Source organism: Centruroides vittatus, unplaced genomic scaffold (assembly GCF_030686945.1).
Source record: "Centruroides vittatus isolate TY-2023 unplaced genomic scaffold, ASM3068694v2 contig_300, whole genome shotgun sequence".
Classification (NCBI taxonomy): domain Eukaryota; kingdom Metazoa; phylum Arthropoda; class Arachnida; order Scorpiones; family Buthidae; genus Centruroides; species Centruroides vittatus.
This window is the reverse complement of record NW_027121917.1, coordinates 1,125,814-1,147,129: the sequence shown is the minus strand read 5'-3', so window position 1 is coordinate 1,147,129 and position 21,316 is coordinate 1,125,814. Positions and strand designations below refer to the sequence as shown.

Genomic DNA, 21,316 nt, shown 5'->3' with positions numbered 1-21,316 from the left:
TTGTTAAGGAGCGTGAATCATCATCATCTTTTCTTATAGCGTGGAATTAACAAACCTGTAATGCAAATTTGGTTTGCAGAAAACAAAACAATATGCAAAATTTTTTGGCTATGTATTATAATTAAATATAAAAATTTATAAAGGATTTCATATATCAGTATCAAGGGATCAATATGAGATTTGATATATCAATTAATATTATATATAATAGTAAATAAAAAGTAACCTAATAAAAACATTTCAAACAGTTTAAAATAATGTATTTATTTTTAAATTTAATTTCTTAACAAATGATTGTTTGTTAGCTAATTAAATTAAATTATTATTTATAAGTTCTCACTTTTTTTTTTATTTGAGATATTTGTCACTATTTCTAATTAATTTTATTTTTATTTTATTAAATATTTCTTTAATTCAGTTTGTTTGTTTGTTAATTTTTATATGCAGTAATTCCATGCTATTTTAAATGCTTAGTAGAGAGACATATTGAAAATGTTTGGTGATCCAAGATATCAGTATCATTTATTATCTACTATAGACTTGGATGATATGTATGCACAGTCGGAATTGTTTGAAGATCGCATGTATGTTTGTTTATTTTTATTTTTTAATTATTTTTTTTGTTTAAATTTTAACTTCTTAAGTTTGCTTTTATTATGTTGAGTTTAATCTTTATATAATAATTTCATCAATTATATATAATGAATTGTAATAGTGTGATTTATATTTGTTTATTTTTCAATGTTTTTTTGTAATTTTTCATAAAACTAGTAGATATTAAATCTCATTTATCTTAAAAGTTATGTAAAGTTAAATTTAGATTTTGATTATTAATTTAGGTGTGTTATCTATTAAATTTGTTATGACTAAGCAAAGCAAATTTAATTTTCTTATGATTGTTAGATAATATATAATAGTGATATTTTGTGCTTAATGTAATATGTGCTTAATATATAATATCAAGCACAAATAAAGTGCTTGATATTATATATTAAATGAAAGTTTTTTAAAATAAACTTCAATATTTGATTCATAATTTATATCTGCAATTTTACTTTAAAAAAGAAATTTGTTACTTATGTCACCACTTAGAAACTTCATTATAAAGTCAATTATTTAAAATTATTATTAAAACTGTATTTAATTTAAAAGAGTAAGTGTACCCAGACTATTTGGTTTTGCAAAAACACATAAGAATAACAAGATCAGACTGGTGGTTGAAAAGTGTAAAGGACCGACATATAAACTGGAGAAGCGCCTGCATAGATATTTATCGGAGCAGATGGAGAATAACCATTTTATTACGAGGAACCTGTTAAACTTAGTAAATGAACTCCAAACCGTATCTTTAATGGATGGAAAGATTGGTTCAATCATGGACTTTGAAAATCTATATTCGTCCATAAAACTGGATTCATGTTATCATGCACTAATTGACACCTTACGCATATTAAACCCAGACCTGGTGGCCTTCCCTGAGGATATGGAGGTGCTTGTGGACTTGATATGTTTCCAATCATTCTTCAGATTTGAAGGCAAGATATATAAACAAAGGAAAGGAGTGCCAATGGGAAGCTCAATGTCAGGCTTACTCTGCGAGTTGGTTCTACTAAATTAGAACAAATTACTATTAGGAATTTTAGAGAGGATATAATCTTATACAAAAGATATGTAGATGATGTATTCATTTTAGGGAGGAATTCAGAAGAATACAACATTTTTTGAATGAGATAAATTCTAACAAAGATGGTTTAAAACTAAAATTGGAGCAACTTAGTGCAACAGAAGTGCATTTTTTAGACATTAGCATTACATTTGAAAATAGTTCCTTAAGCACAAAGGTAAAGCACAATATATCAAGCCTACCCACGATCCACTATACATTCCTTCCTCATCCAATGATCCTCACACGTATAAGATGTTGGCATTTAGAGCTCTTATTAGAAAGGGCATTTAATTATTGTTCCAATGTGTACGACAGGTGGCAAGAATTAAATAGGATCAGAACCGTTGCTAGATCCTTGGGATTTAGAGCAAAAATCATTGAGGAGTTAATAAGATCATACTCGGATTCGGTGCCAGATTAAGCCTCTAGCGAGCCCTAGACAAAATTTAAATTGGGGCCCCATATAAATAAGTTGCTTGTAAACAAATCTTAAATAATGTCACTTAAAATTTTTATTAATAATAGAGAATACAAACACTAATACAATAATAATTGTACAACAAAAGTTTCTGATACAATGAGAAATGTACAGCACTTTGTCGTCTAGGAACGCATCTCTTGCTTAACAAGGGGGATGCGTTCCTAGGAAATCTGTAGCAAGTTCTTTGGTTCTTTGTCTTCAGAATCTCTATTTTCCAGTTCTACACGAATTCCTTGTTCTGCCAGTTCTTGACGTCGTCGTTGGTAAGGCTCTTACCAGAAACCTGCAGTAACTCCCCAATATCTTGCTCATCTACATCTGTGTCGATTAAGTTGACAGTTTTGTCAACCTAATGATACAGTGATAGACTCTTCTTGATAAAAATTCTTGGATATCTCCAACCATAACTTCTTCCACACTTCGTTCTGCATTTATCAGTTAATTCTTGCCAAGCAAAGTCCGTATTTCCTATGGCATCCATGATGTTATATTTTTTCCAAAATTGAACAAAACAAACATAGATTTAAGGGAAGTACAGTGCTACGACGAATTGTTACCTTTTGCTGATTGGTTCGTGTTTGGGAATAATTGTATTATATATGAATCAATGAAGTACCGCATTAATTTGAATCAGCATAAATTTTGAGCATTTTTTAGGCGTCAAGCAGACCGCGTTATATCAGGGTCTTACTGTATATAATTTTAGCCATTTATTAATCAGTCTTTTGAATGTTTAAATTTTTCGTTTTTGGATTTTCATTTCAGAAAATTGATCAATCTAGCCGCTTCAGAGTGTGTCTTTCTTTAGTAAGCATTGTTAAAGACAGCCTTTCCTGTCCTATCGAATTTCTTAAATAATTTTTAACTCATTTTAAAATAGAGAAAGATTCTGCACTGAAGCCTGGCCCCTTCAAATTACGGGCCCTAGACATTTGTCTAATTTGTCTATTGGTTAATCCGGCCCTGCTCGGATCCTAACAAAAAGAAGATAAAGGAGAATATGAACAAAGAACTTACTAAATTCACGTACAACAGAGGAATGTCCAATATCATGAAGGAAATTGCCAGCTACAAAAATACAAGATTAATATACAAATGGGCTCCCACGGTTTATAGTCTACTTAGAAACGACAAGGATAAGATCAAGAGGGAGGAACAATCTGGTGTGTACAGGATACCTTATAAAAATGATCAACTAGACATGAACAAAGAGTATATAGGTGTCATCACCAGAAATTTGAGCAAAAGGCTTAAAGAGCATGTATACGATATAAATAAAGGGCACTATAATACAGCACTATCCAGAGTAGCACAAACAGAAGGTTTGGTTGTTGAATGAAATGAAACTTTTTTTTTTTTTGTAAAAGTTGGCAGTTAAGGAGACACTCTCTTTCTGCTCAAAGAGCACTAAGAGAGTTACAAGAGTGTATATTTGGTTTCAAGAATGATTCACCAATGCATAGGGAAGCTGACCATTCGGTAGTCTGTGGGACAACAGATGTAATATACCGAGAAGAGATAGAGATGTAGAAGTATCACCAAGCCTCTGAGCATTCTATGAACTGTATATATAGCTTATTATACTAATCAAAATAAAAATAGAGGGCTAAATCTAAACTTATATACAAGAATAAATACTAACCTAAGACTTAAGTAACATATAGTTGTAGACACCAACACCCAAACATAATATACATATAAAGACAAGAAAAACAAAACAGTATATTTGGTTTTTTCTTTTTTTCTTTTTTTTATTTATTTATTTATTTATTTTTATTGTATTTATTTATTTCATTACTATTATTTTATTTATTTATTTTTTTTAATATCTTATTTTTATCATTATTTTATTAAACCTTTATAAGGAGTATACACAGCAAACGAGATATAAATGCTGGATTTCAAAAAAAACAAAACCACAAGTCGAACACTTCCCAAGCGTTTAGGACTGTGTGATATATTTTCGAATGATGCGTGCAGATCCAAGTAAGGTGGCCTTTTGCAGCTGACAGATGGTGATTTTGTCAATATTTATGGTTTGCAAATGCCGGCCAAGGTCTTTTGGCACAGCCCCCAGTGTGCCAATAATCACTGGGACCACCTGTACTGGTTTGTGCCAGAGTCGTTGCAGTTCAATTTTAAGGTCGTGATATCGGTTAAGTTTTTCCTGTTGTTTTTCATCAATTCGGCTGTCACCCGGTATGGCGACATCGATGATCCACACTTTTTCCTTCTCCACAATCGTGAGGTCTGGCGTATTATGTTCCAAAACTTTATCAGTCTGAATTCGGAAGTCCCAAAGTATTTTGGCACATTCATTTTCAACTACTTTTTCGGGTTTATGGTCCCACCAGTTTTTTCCTACAGGTATATGGTAGTTGTGGCACAGATTCCAATGGATCATTTGGGCCACATAATTGTGTCTCTGTTTATAGTCTGTCTGTGCAATTTTTTTACAGCAGCTGAGGATATGATCAATAGTTTCATCAGCTTCTTTACACAATCTGCAAGTTGGGTCATCAGCTGATTTTTCAATTTTGGTCTTAATTGCATTTGTTCTGATTGCTTGTTCCTGGGCTGCCAAAATCAGGCCTTCTGTCTCCTTCTTCAGTGCTCCATTAATAAGCCATAACCAGGTCTTTTCTTTATCAACTTTTCCTTCAATTTTGTCCAGGAACTGCCCATGTAACGCCTTGTTACGCCAGCTGTCAGCTCTAGCTTGTAATGCAGTTTTCTTGTACTGATTCTTTGTTTGCTGTGCTTTAAGGAGTTTTCTATTATTGACAGCAATCAGTGCAGGTTCGTTACTTTCCTTGACATATTCTGCCAGTGCATATTTTTCTTCTTCAACAGTTTGTTTTACTTGTAAAAGTCCTCTACCACCCAACTTTCTGGGCAAATACATCCGGTCTACATCACTGCGGGGATGTAATGAACAGTAAATGGTCATGAGTTTTCTCGTTTTTCTGTCCAGATTGTCCAATTCCGCTTGTGTCCAGTTTATGATACCCGCAGTGTATCTTATGACAGGTATAGCCCAGGTATTTATGGCCTTGATGGTATTACCTCCATTGAGCTTGCTTTTAAGAATTTTTCTGACCCTATGAGTGTACTCTCTGCCAACCACAGTTTTCACCTGCCCGTGTCTGATGCTGTCCAGCTGCAGTATGCCCAGGTATTTATAGGCTTCTGGCTGATGGCACTTTATGGATTGACCATTTGGCATATTTATACCCTCACTTTCAGTGATTTTGCCCCTCCTCAGTGCCACAGTTGCGCACTTGTCCAGTCCAAACTCCATCCTGATATCAGTGCTGAAGATTCGGACAATGTTAGTCAAAGAGCAGATTTCAGCTTCACTTTTTCCGTAGAGCTTCAGGTCATCCATATAAAGCAGATGTGAAATTCTGTGAGATTTTTTTGATATTTGATAACCAAGGTTTGTTTGTTTTAAGATTGCTGACAGAGGAATCATGGCAATGATGAAAAGCAGTGGTGACAAGGAGTCTCCCTGAAAAATCCCTCGTTTGATGTTGACCAATCCATAGCTTTCATTTCCAACAAACAGTTCAGTCTTCCAGTACCGCATCATGTTTTCAATGAAGTTAACAACCTTTTTGCAAACCCCAATAGTGTCTAGGCACTTGATTATCCAGCTATGTGGGAGTGAGTCAAAAGCTTTTTTGTAGTCAATCCACGTCATGTGTAGATTAGTTTTTCGGCCTTTGCAGTTTTCCAGAATCATTTTGTCAATTAAAAGCTGATCTTTTGTGCCCCTACTTTTTCGTTTGTTGCCTTTCTGTTCATCTGGCAAAATGTCATTCTCTTCAAGATAATCTTGAATCCTATCAGCTATGATGCCAGTCAGTAATTTAAACATAGTGGGTAGACATGTGATTGGCCTATAGTTTCCAGGAGCTGTTCCCTTTACTGGATCTTTTTGTATCAAGTATGTTCTACCAATTGTTAACCATTCTCTGATATTTTCGTTTTGCAACATCTCGTTGAATTGCTGAGCTATTTTTCCATGCAGACAGGTCAAGTATTTAAGCCAAAATCCGTGCAGTTGATCATTGCCAGGTGAAGTCCAGTTCTTAACTTTTTTTACTCGTTTGTTAATCATTTCAGTTGTTATTTCCATCTGTTGCATTTTATTCTTTAAGAATTTTACTTCAAACTCCTTTATCCATCCAGCATTTTTATTATAGTCCTTCTCATTTTCCCAGAGTTCTTTCCAAAACTCAATTGTTGCAGCTTTCTCAGGTTGTTCAGCTACTCTGTCTATTGTTTTACTCAGACTCTGATAAAACCGTCTTTGGTCTGACTGAAATAGTTGGTTTTGTCTGTACTGGATGATCCTGGCCTCGTATCTTTCGATTTTTCTCGCTGTTGCTATAATTTGTTGTTTTACGATTTCCAGAGCTTCCTCAATTTTTCTGGTATTCAGCCAATACTTTCTAACCAGGTATTGCTTGATTTTATCATTCTTTAGTTTCTTTTCTTTCATATTTTTCAAATTACTCGCTTCCGATCGTAGATTTTTGATTTTCAACTCCAGCCTGACCTTCCATTTTGGTTTTCCATTTGATTTTCTTGGTGGCTGCACTGGTTTTAGGAGCCCCAGCTCTTCTGTTACTATCACTGCAGTACTGTAAGCAAACTGATTTGTCTGCTCAATGGATGTTATTTGGATAGTAGAAAGTAATGTATTCACGTCCTTCATGATGGGTGCCAGGTATTTTCTAGGTATTGTTTTTAAAGGTGGAAGGCGCTTTCTTACTGCGTTTAATGCAGCATGAGCCATGATTCTGTCCTTAAGCTCTTGTTGCCTTGTTGTTAAGGTTCCTGGTTGTTCATCCAGTGCATCAGCTGCTTGTCCTTCAAATTGTTGTAAAGGGTTCACATTTACTTCCGGTTCGGTTTGCTCAGCTGCTCCAAGTGTCACCGGAGCATCTGCCACTGTTAGTTGTGAGAACTGCTGCCCATCAGTCTCACTGAGCCCCTGAATCTCTTCAAGTTCAAGTTCACTGAACACTTTATTTCTGATGATGAATCTTCTTTGATCAGCTAATCGAAGTTCAGTTATTTGTGAATCGGGGTATTCTTGTTTCCACAGTTGGTGCATCCTTTTTTGGTAACCACGTTTTTGAGGTTCTGATGCATAGTAGCATTTCATAACCGCATGGTTCTCTGACATTGTATATTTCTGCCGCTTCTGTGATTGTTCATTTGAATTCTGATTCTGTAGCCCACTTGTCGACGGCTGCCCAGAATCAGCAACATCCGCCGCGGCCCTTTTTATCCTGGGCGACGACCGAGCCAGTATAGACTTGGTTTTCATTCGTTTCTCCATAGTGATAATGGGTTGGGTGCACTTAGTTCCACTCCTCAGCTGAGACCTCTCTGGCTTGGTTGAACCTACTGGTAGTGAACTACCACCAGCACAGCACTCAGTCTCCTTGGAGCAGTTGAGCCCCCCCACCATGGCAAGGTGGCACACCATGGGGGGGTATTATCATTATTATTATCGTTATCATTATTATTATTATTATTATTATTATTTTTTTTAAATATAAATTTATATATACATACAAGTAACACAAACAAATACAAAACATAACAAATTATAAATTGATGAAAACAGTAGTCAGTAGTGGGTAGGTGCAGATCAACAAACAGAGTACAGTAAGGATAGGAAAACGTTACTTGTCTAGTTTGGTCCATATTTGTTGAAGCTTTCTATGATGCAAAGTTTGAAGATTTTAAGATCGTCTTCATTCTGTGTGAGTTCACTTAGTGCCACGGGCCAGGTAATTAATTTGTTTGTGAAGTGTGTAATGAGTTGCCTCCGCCAAGGGTCGAAAAGAGCACAATTATATATTATGTGTTCTACAGTGTCGGGTACATTATCTCCACAGTTACAGTTCGGTTGATTTATAATTTTGAATCTAGTTAGATAATTATTAAATTTGCCATGTTCTGTAAGTATTTGTGTTAGCCGAAAATCATGGGTTATAATTTTGCAGTTGTGTCTAGTTTCTAATTTCGGGAAGAACTTGTGTGTAATCTGTCCTTTATTATCTTCATGCCAACGAGTTTGCCATGTCCTGATTGACCAATGCTGGAGATGTAAACGAGCGAATACCACAGGTACGTCACTGTATTTAATTGTGTCATTTAGATAAGCGGTTGTGGCAAGCAAGTCGGCAAGCTCATTGCCGCCACAACCTGAATGGCTTTTTATCCAAGAGATTTGCGTGTTGTGTTTGGTGTAACTTGCTTTGAAGAGTAGGTAAGTGTTGTAGTATAGTTTACTGCTAATTTTAGGTGTGCTCAAAATTTTAATTGATACGTTTGAGTCTGTACATATGAGTGTGTCGTTATATTTATATTTTAGAATGTATCTTAGTGCGTGATTGATGGCTAATATTTCTGCCTGTGTTATTGTGCAGTGATTTTCTAGCTTAAATGTTGAACATTGAAGTACTTTATCATTCTTGATGTGACAGAAACCAGCACCCACACCATTTTTTTTATTTGGAGCCATTAGTAGATATGATGGAGCGTTTGTTAGAAGTGTATTTGACTACTGCTTGTGCATGTGTGTATGACGGGTGAGGGAGGGCGCGAAAATCGACTGGAGAGTCTATTTCATAATGTTTTGTATTTATGATTAATCTGTTTGTTTTTATTGTGTTGTGTAATTCCATTTTACTTTTTATGAGTATGTCTATAGGAATTTTATTGGCTATTACCAACGTTGACTCTCTTGAAAGTGTTCTGTATCCTTTTATCATTTTAATGCAGATTTTTCGTTGAAATTTTAATAATTTTTCACAAAGATATTTGCGATTTAGCGCATGACCCCACACCTGGCAGGCGTATGTTAGTTGTGGGAGGAGAACACCTTCATAGATAGTGTCTAATGTGTTTGAATTTAAACCCCAACGTAAGGTAGCGACTCTGTGTAGCATTAGCAGCATTCGCTCAGCTTTTTGTATTTTTGTATCTATATGTTCTTTCCAAGTGAGTTTTGAGTCGAGAGTGCAACCCAAGTATTTAATATCTTCTTGATATTTTAAATATTTACCTTGTAGTCTTAACGTAGGTATTTTGTGCTTACCTGCTTTGTGTATTAGCATTAACTTAGTTTTATCCGTATTAAATGTAATTTTGCACTCTTCCCCCCCGTTTTCAATTTTACGAAGGATTGATTTTGCTTTGTTTTCTAGTGCTTTAATGTTATCAGCAACAACTGTTACGAGGGAGTCATCAGCAAAGCAAAACAGTTCGCAATGTGCTGGTAGTTTGATATCAAATATTGTGTTCATTAGGATGTTCCAAAAGCCTGGCCCACAGGCAGAGCCCTGGGGCAGCCCAGGGAGACATTCCTGGTATAAGTGTTATTGTTGTGTATTAGTGTTGTGCATCTGTTTTTAAAGTAACTAACTGTTAGATCATATAAATTTTTTGGGCAGTTATATCTACGTAATGTGTAAAGTATCTTAGGAATCCAGGCACGATCAAACGCCGCGGAGATATCAAGGGATATTACTAAACAGTAATCTTTGTTATCTTGACTATTTTTAATTATTTTGGTAACTGCAGATAGGGCGTCTACAGTACTACTTTGTGGGGTAAAACCAAATTGTTTTCTATTAAGTATGTTATTTTTGTGAAGGTGATAATTAATTCTGTTTATTAGTAATTTTTCCAAAATTTTTCCCATAACTGGTAGGAGACTGATCGGCCTGTAGTTTTTGGGTTCACTGAGAATTTGGGTGCCAGGCTTTGGAATTAATTTGCATATTGCCATCTTCCAGGTATTTGGAAAGGTAGCTTGTTTTAGACAGCTATTGTAGATATTGTGCAAGATATCGGGAGTTATCTGGAATATATGTCTTACTATCTCTGGAAGGATCCCGTCGTGCCCGGGTGCTTTTTATTTTGAAGTGCTTTTATTACATTTTGGACCTCATGTATCTGAAACAGGGAGTCATTTTCCTTGAGATATGGTTCATTAATGCAGAGACGAATTGAGCTATGATTGCTATTGTCTGTGTTTTGCTCATCCTTAGGATAAAAGTAGTCAAGTATTGTTTTTGCTTCATCCTCGCTAGTCATACATTTATTTACATTTTTATCCTTTAATAATACAGTTTGTTTGTTGATATTGCTTTAGTGTTTTAGAAATTTATATACTTCGCCCCATGGGTTTTGATTTCCTACATCAGTACAGAATTCTTTCCAAGAGTGTGCTTTGGATTGTTTGATTAATTTTTGGTAATTATTTCTTAGCTGGGTATATGCTTGTCTTAGTGTCTCTCGTTGGGATTGTTGTTTACAGCGTTGGTACTTTCGCCTCGCGTTATTTAATAGTCTCCTCTGTAGGGTTAGTTCGCTAGACCACCAGGGAACTGATTGTTTATGTTTGGAGTATGTAAGGATATTTTTATCACAGCAATGTATGATTTTCTTCGTGTATTCTTCGACTATTTCGTTAATGGGTAGGTCTAATTGTAAATTATGTCTAATGCTTTGTGCTTCATTATTGTAATCCAAGTTAAAGTTATCCCAATTTGCTTTGTGTATATTATATTTTTTAGTTATTGCTGTGTTTCTTTGATGTTGATTTCCTATAAGAAAGCTAAATGTAATATATCTATGTCCTGATAGTGTTTCTGTTAGCAGTGTTGACCAGTCTGTAATATGCTGGCCTATGTTCCCAGTGGTTAGTGTGAGGTCTATATGGCTAGAACCCTGGTGGTTATAGAAAGTAGGCGGGCCTTTAGTGTTTTGTAGTGTGATGTTGTTGTTCAGTATGAATTCGAGAAGTGCAACGCCACGGCCATTTCCAACCCTGTTCCACCATGCTGTAGATCTGCAGTTTGAGTCTATTCCTATTAGTAATGGGTAGTTTGCTTTTGTTAAAAGGTATTTTATGTTTGGAATCTGCTCGTTAACATTGCCACTTGGTCGGAAATAGGTGGAGTTTATTAGTAATTTCGAATTATTAACTTCCAAATAAACTGTGGTCATTATCTCATTGCTGAGCTCTTCTATTAAAGTAGCCCGTAGTTCAGCGTTGCAAACAACAATGGCTGTGTATTGATTCTTTGTGTGTACTTTGAATCGCTGGGGAAAGCCCTTGACCTGATCTGTATGGTATGGTTCTTGAATTATTGCTACAGTAGAGCGTCGATAAGTGGAACCAATTGGGGACTGGGGTCCTTCCAGTTAATGATTTGTTCCAGTTTCCGACTTTGTACGAAAAAATACATTAACCTGTCCGATGTTCAAATTTTTCTCCGTTGCGTAGTATTCGCTTGCCTGTTGAATTTTTCTCCGTTACATGTCGCTTCGTGTTGAATTTTCGTCGATTTTAAGCCTAACGAAAATTTTTATAATAATCATCGAGGCTATCGTATCGTTAAAAATTATTTCTGCATTTTGTACAAACAAAATAAATATATTAAAGAATATAAAAAACATGAAAATTATACTTTAGAAGTAAATTTAGTATCAAAAAACATTCGATTCAGCACGACACAGTCCGACTGAAAATCGTTCCACTTTCCGGCCATTCCACTTACCGATGTTCCACTTATCGACGCTCTACTGTATATCTGTACTGTTTTCTGTGATATATTTTACCAGGTGGTCCGTAGCACTAGAACCTCTATCCAAGTTAATTTGTATGAAGTTAATTGAGTTTTTCTTTAATATTTGCATACTCTTGCTTTAACTACCTCACACTGATATTTAAAGACGGACAGTTGTGATTTCTGGCTCCATGATTGGTATTAACTTTATCTTGCTCTCTTCGGCATGATTTGTTATATTTCTCACAGTTGATGCATTTTAACTCATGTAACTCACACTCGCATTCACGTGAAGTATGACCTGCTTTTGAGCAGTCAGGGGCAGTGAATCCCGGCATTACATTCATTTCCAAGATGTCCATATTGAAAGCACTTGTTACAGCGCTTGAAGTTATAAAAGTCTCTTATCTTTGAGCTGTTCCAGCCTATTGAGATTATGTCTCCATTGTCCTTTAATTTCCTGCGACAATATGGCATTAGTTCCAACACCCAAGCACACAATTCCGTATGCTCGTTCTTGTTGATGGGAAAGAGTGGTCTGAAGTTGTCTTCTTGCAGTTCTGTGTTATATATCATCAAGTTCTTTTTGACGTCTGTGTTTTTCCAGCTCAAAGGTATTTTGTTTATTGTAACCCTTGGGTTTTGTTTTCTGGGAGCCTTTGCTTCGAATTTGTTAGAATTGTTTATTTCAGATTTTAGTCTCTCTGCTCCCTCCTTGGAGCTGCATCTCAGTATAACTTCATTTCTTATTTGTCTCATATCCTTGATGCCTACTTTTATTTCTTTAATGTCAATTGTCTTCTTTAGTTCTTCATCCATCTCGGTTGGTTTTATTTGTGATTCCTTTGGAAACACCATTATGTCTGTTTCTGTCGTCTTACGTATTGGTTTTTTCAAGATCTCTGCATATAATTTTTTCTTAGGTTCAGGTTGAATAGTCATGCTTTTAAGTGTTTTCAACTCTTCTTCAAGCTTAAGGGTTCTATCCCTTTCCTCATGGTAGAGTAACAATAAGTCTTCAAACAGTTCAGACACACAATCGACTGGTGTTAGGGCACTCTTTTTTAAAACTTTATTGATGTTTTTGCTTTGATTAATGCATCTCTGTATTTCTTTTATGCTGTTTCTGTATTCTTTTACTTTGTCACCTTCGTCTTCTTCTACTTCCTGGATATCCTTTGTTTCATCTGCAGACATTTTGAGCAGTGATTCGTACAAAAACAGCTCAAAAGATTTGCGTAAACACAATAATAAACTACTCCTTAACTAAATTCCCTATCCAATAATATAAGACAAACGGGAAATCAAGATGAGAAATTTTTACAAATTGGTAACTAGACAAAGAAATAGTTTTACTGAAAGTGAATTAAAAATAAAACTACTGAACTGATTTCAAAAATACAAATGGCGCGTTAATCTACGTAACAAGCCGGGTTCAACGATATTTTACTATTGATAACCCGCATAAAACTAAAAATGTGTCTAACACGTGTCTAACAACTAGATCCGTAAGCCTAACTAAGCTTAGCTGCCTTTGTTTAAAGGTAAAAACTTTAAACTCTAGTAGCTTTGCAAATAATTAACAGAAATTAATGAAATAACCAGTGAAATGCTCAGAGTAACTTAATGAACAAAACTGTGTATAAGAAACACTCACCAAACAGCGTTAAACCACTAAAAAAATCCAAAAAACGAGAAGCGCACGAAAGTGTGACCTCTCACTACTGAGACCAACTGCCAACCTTGAATGAATGTCAATGGAATGAGACTAGGATTGTTAGATAGGTGCACTCACCATCTTTAGCAATGACTGTAGAAAAATTTGAAATATATAGATCCAGTCTTACTGGTAAATGTTTGAACCACAAAGATGCCACAAGTTTACCATCAGTATGGAAATATATGATCAATAATAACCCAATATAATATAATATAATATATATAACATGCACTCAGTCAATATAATTAAGTATATTGTAGTTCTATCTTGAGGAAACCGTGTTTTGTATTTTCGTTTCTTTTCTTTTCTTTCGAAGACACAATGTAGTGACGTAAACTTAAACACTGGGCGAATTTTTCATCCTTTTTATTCGGTTGGAACGCTAATGTATTACCGAATAACAAGCGATGAAAAATTCGCCCAGTGTTTAAGTTTACGTCACTAACATTGTGTCTTCGAAAGAAAAAAAAAAAAAAAAAAAAAAAAAAAAGAGACAATATAATTAAGTATATTGTGTTGATATATTTGTATTTTTTGTTTATTTTATTTTACTTTACTTGAATACATGTATTTTAATTAGTTCAATTTAACATTTTTATATATATTTGTTATTTAAATGAATTGTTCGAATGGATATGAAAATTTGAATTTTTTTTCACATAATCATTCAAACCTGGAACCAATACAAAAAACGTTCCAGAAAAATTCAAAGTACCTGACAATGACCTGTAGATCAGGTTGAAAACGTTTGTAAGACAATAAATATCGGTTCTCAGAAGCGTAAGGTGTGTGTGTCAAAGTATTCAAAGAATCTGAGTGTATTTTGAAATGTTAAAGGAATTGATAATTATAAGAAGATAATTTTCTAATAGTAATTGTAAGAATATTATCATCACATAATAAAATTTTTTGTTGTACAACAACAAAAATGTTTATGAAAGTAACATTTTCGGTCAATTTTAATTACCATTAGATATGTTATTCAGATATCAAACAATTTGGAAAAGCTAACAATTTTGCTGCTGTACAAGGTTGTATGTAGTTTATTGAGTAATTTACTGAAGCAGTTAGTATTTGAATTAAAAAATTGAATTTTAAATTAGTTATTAAAGTTTATCCAAGTATATTAAGTACTTGGAATTAAAATTAGAGGGATGTTTTAAAAATTATAAGTAATACAGTTGACAATATAGTTTTTTTCCACTGTATTTATTTTCTTCTAAACTTGATTGATATACAGAAAAAAAATAAACAAATAAATATGTTTTAAGAATTATATAAGAAAAAGTAAACTCTTGAAAGAATGAACAAAATTATTATTAGCTTTAAATATTGAACTTTGTCTATTTTTGACCACATACCTTTACTCTTGTATAAAATCATTAATTGATTAAAGATTTCTCCTTATTTAAATATATTAAATGTTTTTTGAGCTTAATTCAGTTCAATCTCTTCAAACATACTTAAAAACTCAACATAATGTTAATGTTTTCAAATTTGATGGAACAAATTAAGTTTTTTGAATATTTTACAAATTTTCAGTAAATGTTTAAAACAAAACAATGTTTAAATAATTAACAGGTACTGAAGATTTTTTTGAAAGTTTTGTAAATTTTTTAATGAAAAACTTAATTTTATTATATCATCATAACATCATCATAATTGTACTTTTAATGAATGTTTTATATTTTAGGGGTATGACTATTACCTCAGGAAATGTGACAATTAAGAAAGATGACAGTAATTTGATAGGTATTAGTATCGGTGGTGGAGCACCTTATTGCCCATGTTTATATGTTGTTCAGGTATTTGATAATACACCAGCTTCCAGAGATGGTACCCTTCAATCTGGAGATGAAATTGTTGGTGTTAATTCAACATCTGTGAAAGGCAAAACTAAAGTTGAAGTAGCAAAAATGATACAAGCAGTTAAGGTATGTTTAATCGATTTTTAACCATTGCCTGTTAAAAGATAAACAAATATTTAAAAACTTGTATTTTTTGAGAGTTTCAATTGTAAAGTTTATAAATATTATTGAATATATTTTTTCAGCTTCATCTACTTCATCTACTATTCACACATGTACTGATGATTAGGAAAGTGGCTTAAGTTATTTTTCATTTGGAGTTAAATTTTTAATTTTTATAAATTCAAAAGCCAAAATATATTTTTTGATCATGAAAAAGAAAGCACAAATATATTTACTCTTGCAAAATATGTATTTTTTATGTAAATGTAAAATTTTACAAGTAGCTTGTGAAATAAGTTCAATATTTTTGATTTAGACCATTTTCATAAATCAGTGACATACACATATCATATATACAGTAGAATTTCCACTAGCCGTAGATGAGTCCAAACGTGGTAAACACTTTGGGACTCATCTACGGCTAGTGGAAATCCTGTTTTTATCCTCTGATTTTAAGAGGACACGTTAAACAACTAAAAAATGTATAACTTGAAGATGTATTAATTATAATTATTATTGTTTATTCATGTATATGTTATGTTGTCTATCAAATCATACAGATTTGTGTTATTGTTTATTAGACTTCTTTCTATTATATAAAATATATTTTCAGATATTTTCTCCTCTTATCAGCTTTTACATTCAATCTTCCTGTATTAAATTACTATTGTGTTAAAGTACCTTATACTTATAATAGTTAATTTAAATACCTAAAGCTTGCTCTGAAGTTTCATGTATTCTGTAAACACTATTTATTAAACAATAAAATAAATTATATTAAATTTTAAATTAAAACATTACATTGCAAATGCATATCCAATAACCATTAAAAGTTCAAGACTATATTATTTACAATTGTTTGATGAAAAACTTTCTTAAAAACTTAAAGCATAATTCTAGGATTTAAAATGTTTTTATAAGTGTCATTGCATCATGACACACAACACCAACAATATTGCATGCAAGGGACTTAATACTTATAAGTATTGGTACTTGTTACACATACAAAGTTGTTACTTTATTTGTATGCATTTGCATAATACTCCATTCCTACAATTTAAAATGAAGTTTTTTTTATGAAACTTTTAATTTTAATTATAACTATTTAATGCAAATATTAAACCAGTATTTTAGTACCTTAAATAGAAGTCTAAAAGAATTTAAAAAATAGGAAAAACTATAAACATCTTCATTACGTCCTTTCACACACCTCAAGAACAAAACTGTCTTTTTCTTAATGAAGCCAATCTTTTGTTAGAGGCTACTTGTCCACCATAATATGCAAAAGACCATTTTTTCACATATTTTTTATGTTCATATTTAAGATTTTGTTTCAATCATTGAACTTTGCCTGTAAAATCTATGCACATTGGATTTTGTTTTGTACCATCTTTCTCTTTATTTAAAAGTTTTATATAACCGTCATCAGTATTACAGTCATTTAGGCAGATTGCCTGAAATCTCTTATCTGTGCTGTCAAGTGACCAACACAGGCAGAACTCAAACATTTGCATAAATTTTACATAACACTGTGACATTCTGAGGGTGCAATTAAATTAATTAGTAACTTAAATTAACCAAGAAAAGGTCAAGTGATGACAAAGTGGAAAACCCTCACACATCCTATTTCTCACAATTTCTTGATAGATAAAACAAGTCAAATATTCCTCCAGATTAACAATTATTACTCAGGTTGTAACCTAAGACCTGACCTTAGTCAATATAGACAATTAGTCATGGGGAGAACTGTCAAAAAACCGAAATTTATGAATTCGAGCCACGATGATGGCTAGAAAATGGCAATAAATTCATCGATACATCCAATTCTTGACAGCTTGTATCCGCAACACCCAGACCTAAATTGAACTTTGAATGCATTACATCATGAGTTGCATCAGTCATTTCTCATGCGATTTGCGTATAAAAAGGGATTGTACCTGATCATCGGGCAGACATTCCTTTAGAGAAGCAGGAGAGTGAGCTTCCACTGGCAACAACCTTGCCTTGCCTGCTCCCGTCTCTGATGATGATCCTGACATGGACGACTATTCACCGCCCCTGGAAACATTGGTCTATGAGGTATTTTATACGTAAAGAATTGTAAACTCTCTCTCTTTGTGCCGAGATTAGGGCCTAGATTAGCAAGCATGCATATCGCGAACTGCATAAGTAATCTTTGTCATTTGGTTTATACTTTGTAACTTTTAATCGCATATAATCACCATATTTTGCCATATCTTTGTAACCTTGTGTATCCTAGCTTTAGATACATATTAAACTTTTGTTGTGTTTATTTTAAATCTCTCTACTTTCTGGAAATGCAAACACCTAATGACTTACTCAGCGCGTCTCCCCACTCGATTGTTTAATGAGCCCTCCTAATTAAAATAGTGTTACAAATCATAAGTTAGGATGCTAATTATCCTAACTGGTGTCAGTTCCTGACCAGAAACCGCCATCATGTGATTTGTGTGTTTCCGTTAAACTCCCAGCCATCCACTGACAAACAAGAGTGGATTTTGCCAATCCGTGCCGAGTACGTGGCATTTAGGGAACAGCCCGTGTCCCCGGCTACTCACAACAGAGTACATCACGATTTCAAGCATATTTCAACAGCCTGCTGCAGTTCAATTTCTAACTGTAATTGTTAAAAATAGCATTCATCCTTAGGTTTTGTCCATCAGTGTATACTTTTACATTTTCATAAATGTAGAAGTATATATTGATGAGACTTATCTTTACTTTTATTAACTTGTTCTTTAAGTTTTCTTGTTTTGGAACTAAATGTTCACTGTAACTATTGTTGCCAAAAGATCCACTGGATTATTTAACAGGCTATTGGAGATTTTGATAGACTTTAGGTGGCACTTTATACTTTTATTAATATAAATGGTCACCAAAATGTGATAGGATATGTGTATGCTACAGTTAGATTAAGTTTTGTTGTGTTTGTATTTATTTTCTATTTCTTAATTATTGTGTTCCTTTATAAATTAGTTATTATATTAAAGTCTAAAAATGTTACAGACAATAATTGATGTGTTTAACCTTATAGATCAAAGTTGTTAAAACCATTACATTTTGATTAAAATTTTGGTTATCATCATTATCAACATACAGTAGAGAGTCGTTAATCTGAATCATAATTGCCGGTTATCCGAACGATTTTCAGTCGGACTGTGCCGTGCTGGATTGAACGTTTTGGATACTAGATTTACTTCTAAAGTATAATTTTCATGTTTTTATATTCTTCAATATATTTATTTTGTTTGTACAAAATAAAGAAATAATTTTTAACGATACAATAGCCTCGATTATTATTATAAAAATTTTCATTAGGCTTAAAATCGACGAAAATTCAACACGAAGCGACACTCAACGGAGAAAAATTTGAACATCGGACAGGTTAATATATTTTTTCGTACACAATCGGTTATCCGAACAAATCATTAATCCGAACAACCGCAGTCCCCAATTGATTCGGATTAACGACTCTCTACTGTATTTTCAAAATTACAGGTTAAAAGTTCTGTAGATCCAAGAAACAAGAATAATACATTTTTTTCATATTTAGAAAATATCAAACCCTTGTTTTTGTATTATGTTTTTATATTTAAATAATTCATATTGTTATTTTGTTTCAGCTAGTATTTGTTAGGGATAAAAAGTATTGTTGCATATATTTAGTATCTATATGATATATTTATAGTCTATGATGGCAAAATTGTAAATAAAAGTAATATTGTTAAAGTAGCTATAATTATAATGATAATCTAAAATTTGAAATAGAACATAATAATAATGCTATTATTGTACACAATATTAGTTATATATATATAAAGTGTGAAAATACAAACATTGCACCAAGTTGTAAGCTGTATCTTGTATCTACAATATAATAAACAGTTAAACCATAAAAAAAATGTTTTGAATGAGTGTTGTCCAGCTGTTTTCCCTTTGAGTATTTTAACTGAACAAAAATGTGAGAATTCGAATTGACCGACAAAATAAAAATTTAAATTAGTCTTTATCTTGACATCAATAACCAAATTCCAAACCGAAAACCTACCCCTTCCCCTCGAAACTTGAAACTGAGTCACACTCAGAACTAAAGACAAAATTCGCTTATTGGCGAGAAAATTAATGAGGGGACGAAATAAAAAGGAGGGGAGCAAGAACAGAGGGGTCGTCGTTCGTAGCTCCTGCCTCTAGTCGGACTCGAAGCCACTACGCCGACTTTCTACGCCATTACGGATTTTGTATTGACTCTGTCATCTGACTCCGACACTTGTTGAGGTATGACGACCACTTATTTGTAAACTCTCTCTCGGGTTCGAACTTTCCTATGTTAGTATTTAATATCTCTGTCAATGTTATTCAGTGTAACTGTTCTTTATTGTTTCGTAATAAATTCTGTTTGTTCTTGTAACTGGTGTCATTTATTCGAATCTTGCCTCTGTCTTATCAACGATCCCGCTTTTTCCTCCTCCACTCGACCTGACAAGTAATTAGTTCCAGACTGGACAAGCCATCCTCGACAGTGGGCAGGTCATAACCGACCTGTGAACTGAGAAAAGGAGGTCCGACTCTGTTCGACCTCCCGGTGATCCCACAAATATGTTTTTGTACAGGTCTTGAGACAAGTATAATTTTGTAATTTAAACTATGCCATTATTGTTCATATGACCTGAGAGCAGAGCAGGGCCTAGATGTATTTTCACCTGAGGCAGGAAGATAAGTTTTTGTATATGTATATGTTTTTTATTTATAATAAATAGTAAATAAAAATAAACAAATAAATGATTTTGGGAACAAAATGCAGTCAAACCTGTTTTTATGCGGGGGATAGGGACCGCATTAAAAAAAACGCATTAAAAAAATCGCACGAAACTTCACGAGGGGCTATAAAAAATAGTTTTCGCAACACAATTAAAAAAATATTTTTTTATGCGGTGAATAGGGACCGCATAAAAAAAGTCTCACGTAGAAAATAACTCAAAACCGTACGAAATAGAATTTATTGACAACAGATGTCAGCACTTGACTGCATCGTCTGATCTATCGTCTGTTTTACATATTTTTGTCCAGGTGGTGTTTTGTTGACTTAAAAAGTAAATTATTTCATTTTTCGCATATTTATGCAATAATATTACTATAATAAGTGCATTTATGCTATAATAAGTTTATTTAGCTATGATAAGTCAACGTGAGACATGACAAATCGCACGAGACTAGTCGCCAACTATACCGCACAAATAAAAAATCGCACAAAAAAAACCGCACAAATAAAAATCGCACATAAAAAGAGCGCATAAAAACGGGTTTGACTGTATAGTTATTAATTATTAAATAAAAATGTCACAGAATGCTGTAATAGTACAACAGTAGTAGGAACATTTTATGTTCCTATTATTGTTAAGTTGCTGTAATTTTATTTGTAATATATGTAATTTTATTACATATATTACAAATAAAATTACAGCAATGTAACAAAAGAAAAACAAAATAAGTATTACACATGAGATGAATTAGAATATTACAAATTTTTCAGTAATTTAATTTAATAATACAGACAAAATAATATCTAATACTTATAGAAATAAATGTCTAATATAGAATCTTTTTTTAAAGTTTTACTTTCTTTGCTTTTAATGAAGCTAATTCATCAATTATTTTATCAAAATTAATTTGTTTTGTAAATTCCTGTTTGATAAAATTACCATATTTGACAATTTTTAGTTTACTGAAGTCTCTTTCACCAGAAGCTACAGTAACAGATAGTGTTAGGAGTATTAGTACACTGCACAAATAATGCACTTTAATGTACAATTAACTTGCCCAAATGAGTACACAAGTTTTGGCACTCTCACTTGATAC

The 21,316-nt window shown here is 33.2% G+C and overlaps 1 protein-coding gene across 8 annotated transcripts in view; it reads left to right on the top strand.

The window, feature by feature from the left end:
- PICK1 (protein interacting with PRKCA 1) overlaps window positions 1–21,316 on the top strand; it is a 40,297-nt gene that overhangs the window by 4,069 nt on the left and 14,912 nt on the right. For 3 of the 8 annotated variants that reach the window (XM_067267272.1, XM_067267273.1, XM_067267274.1), the window contains exons 2-3: window positions 448–584; window positions 15,163–15,403. In XM_067267272.1, coding sequence (XP_067123373.1) covers window positions 493–584; window positions 15,163–15,403 — 333 coding nt within the window. In that variant the 5' untranslated portion in view covers window positions 448–492. The remainder of the gene's footprint in view (window positions 1–447; window positions 585–15,162; window positions 15,404–21,316) is intronic. The other 5 variants (XM_067267269.1, XM_067267268.1, XM_067267270.1 and 2 more) reach the window with 3 other exon arrangements.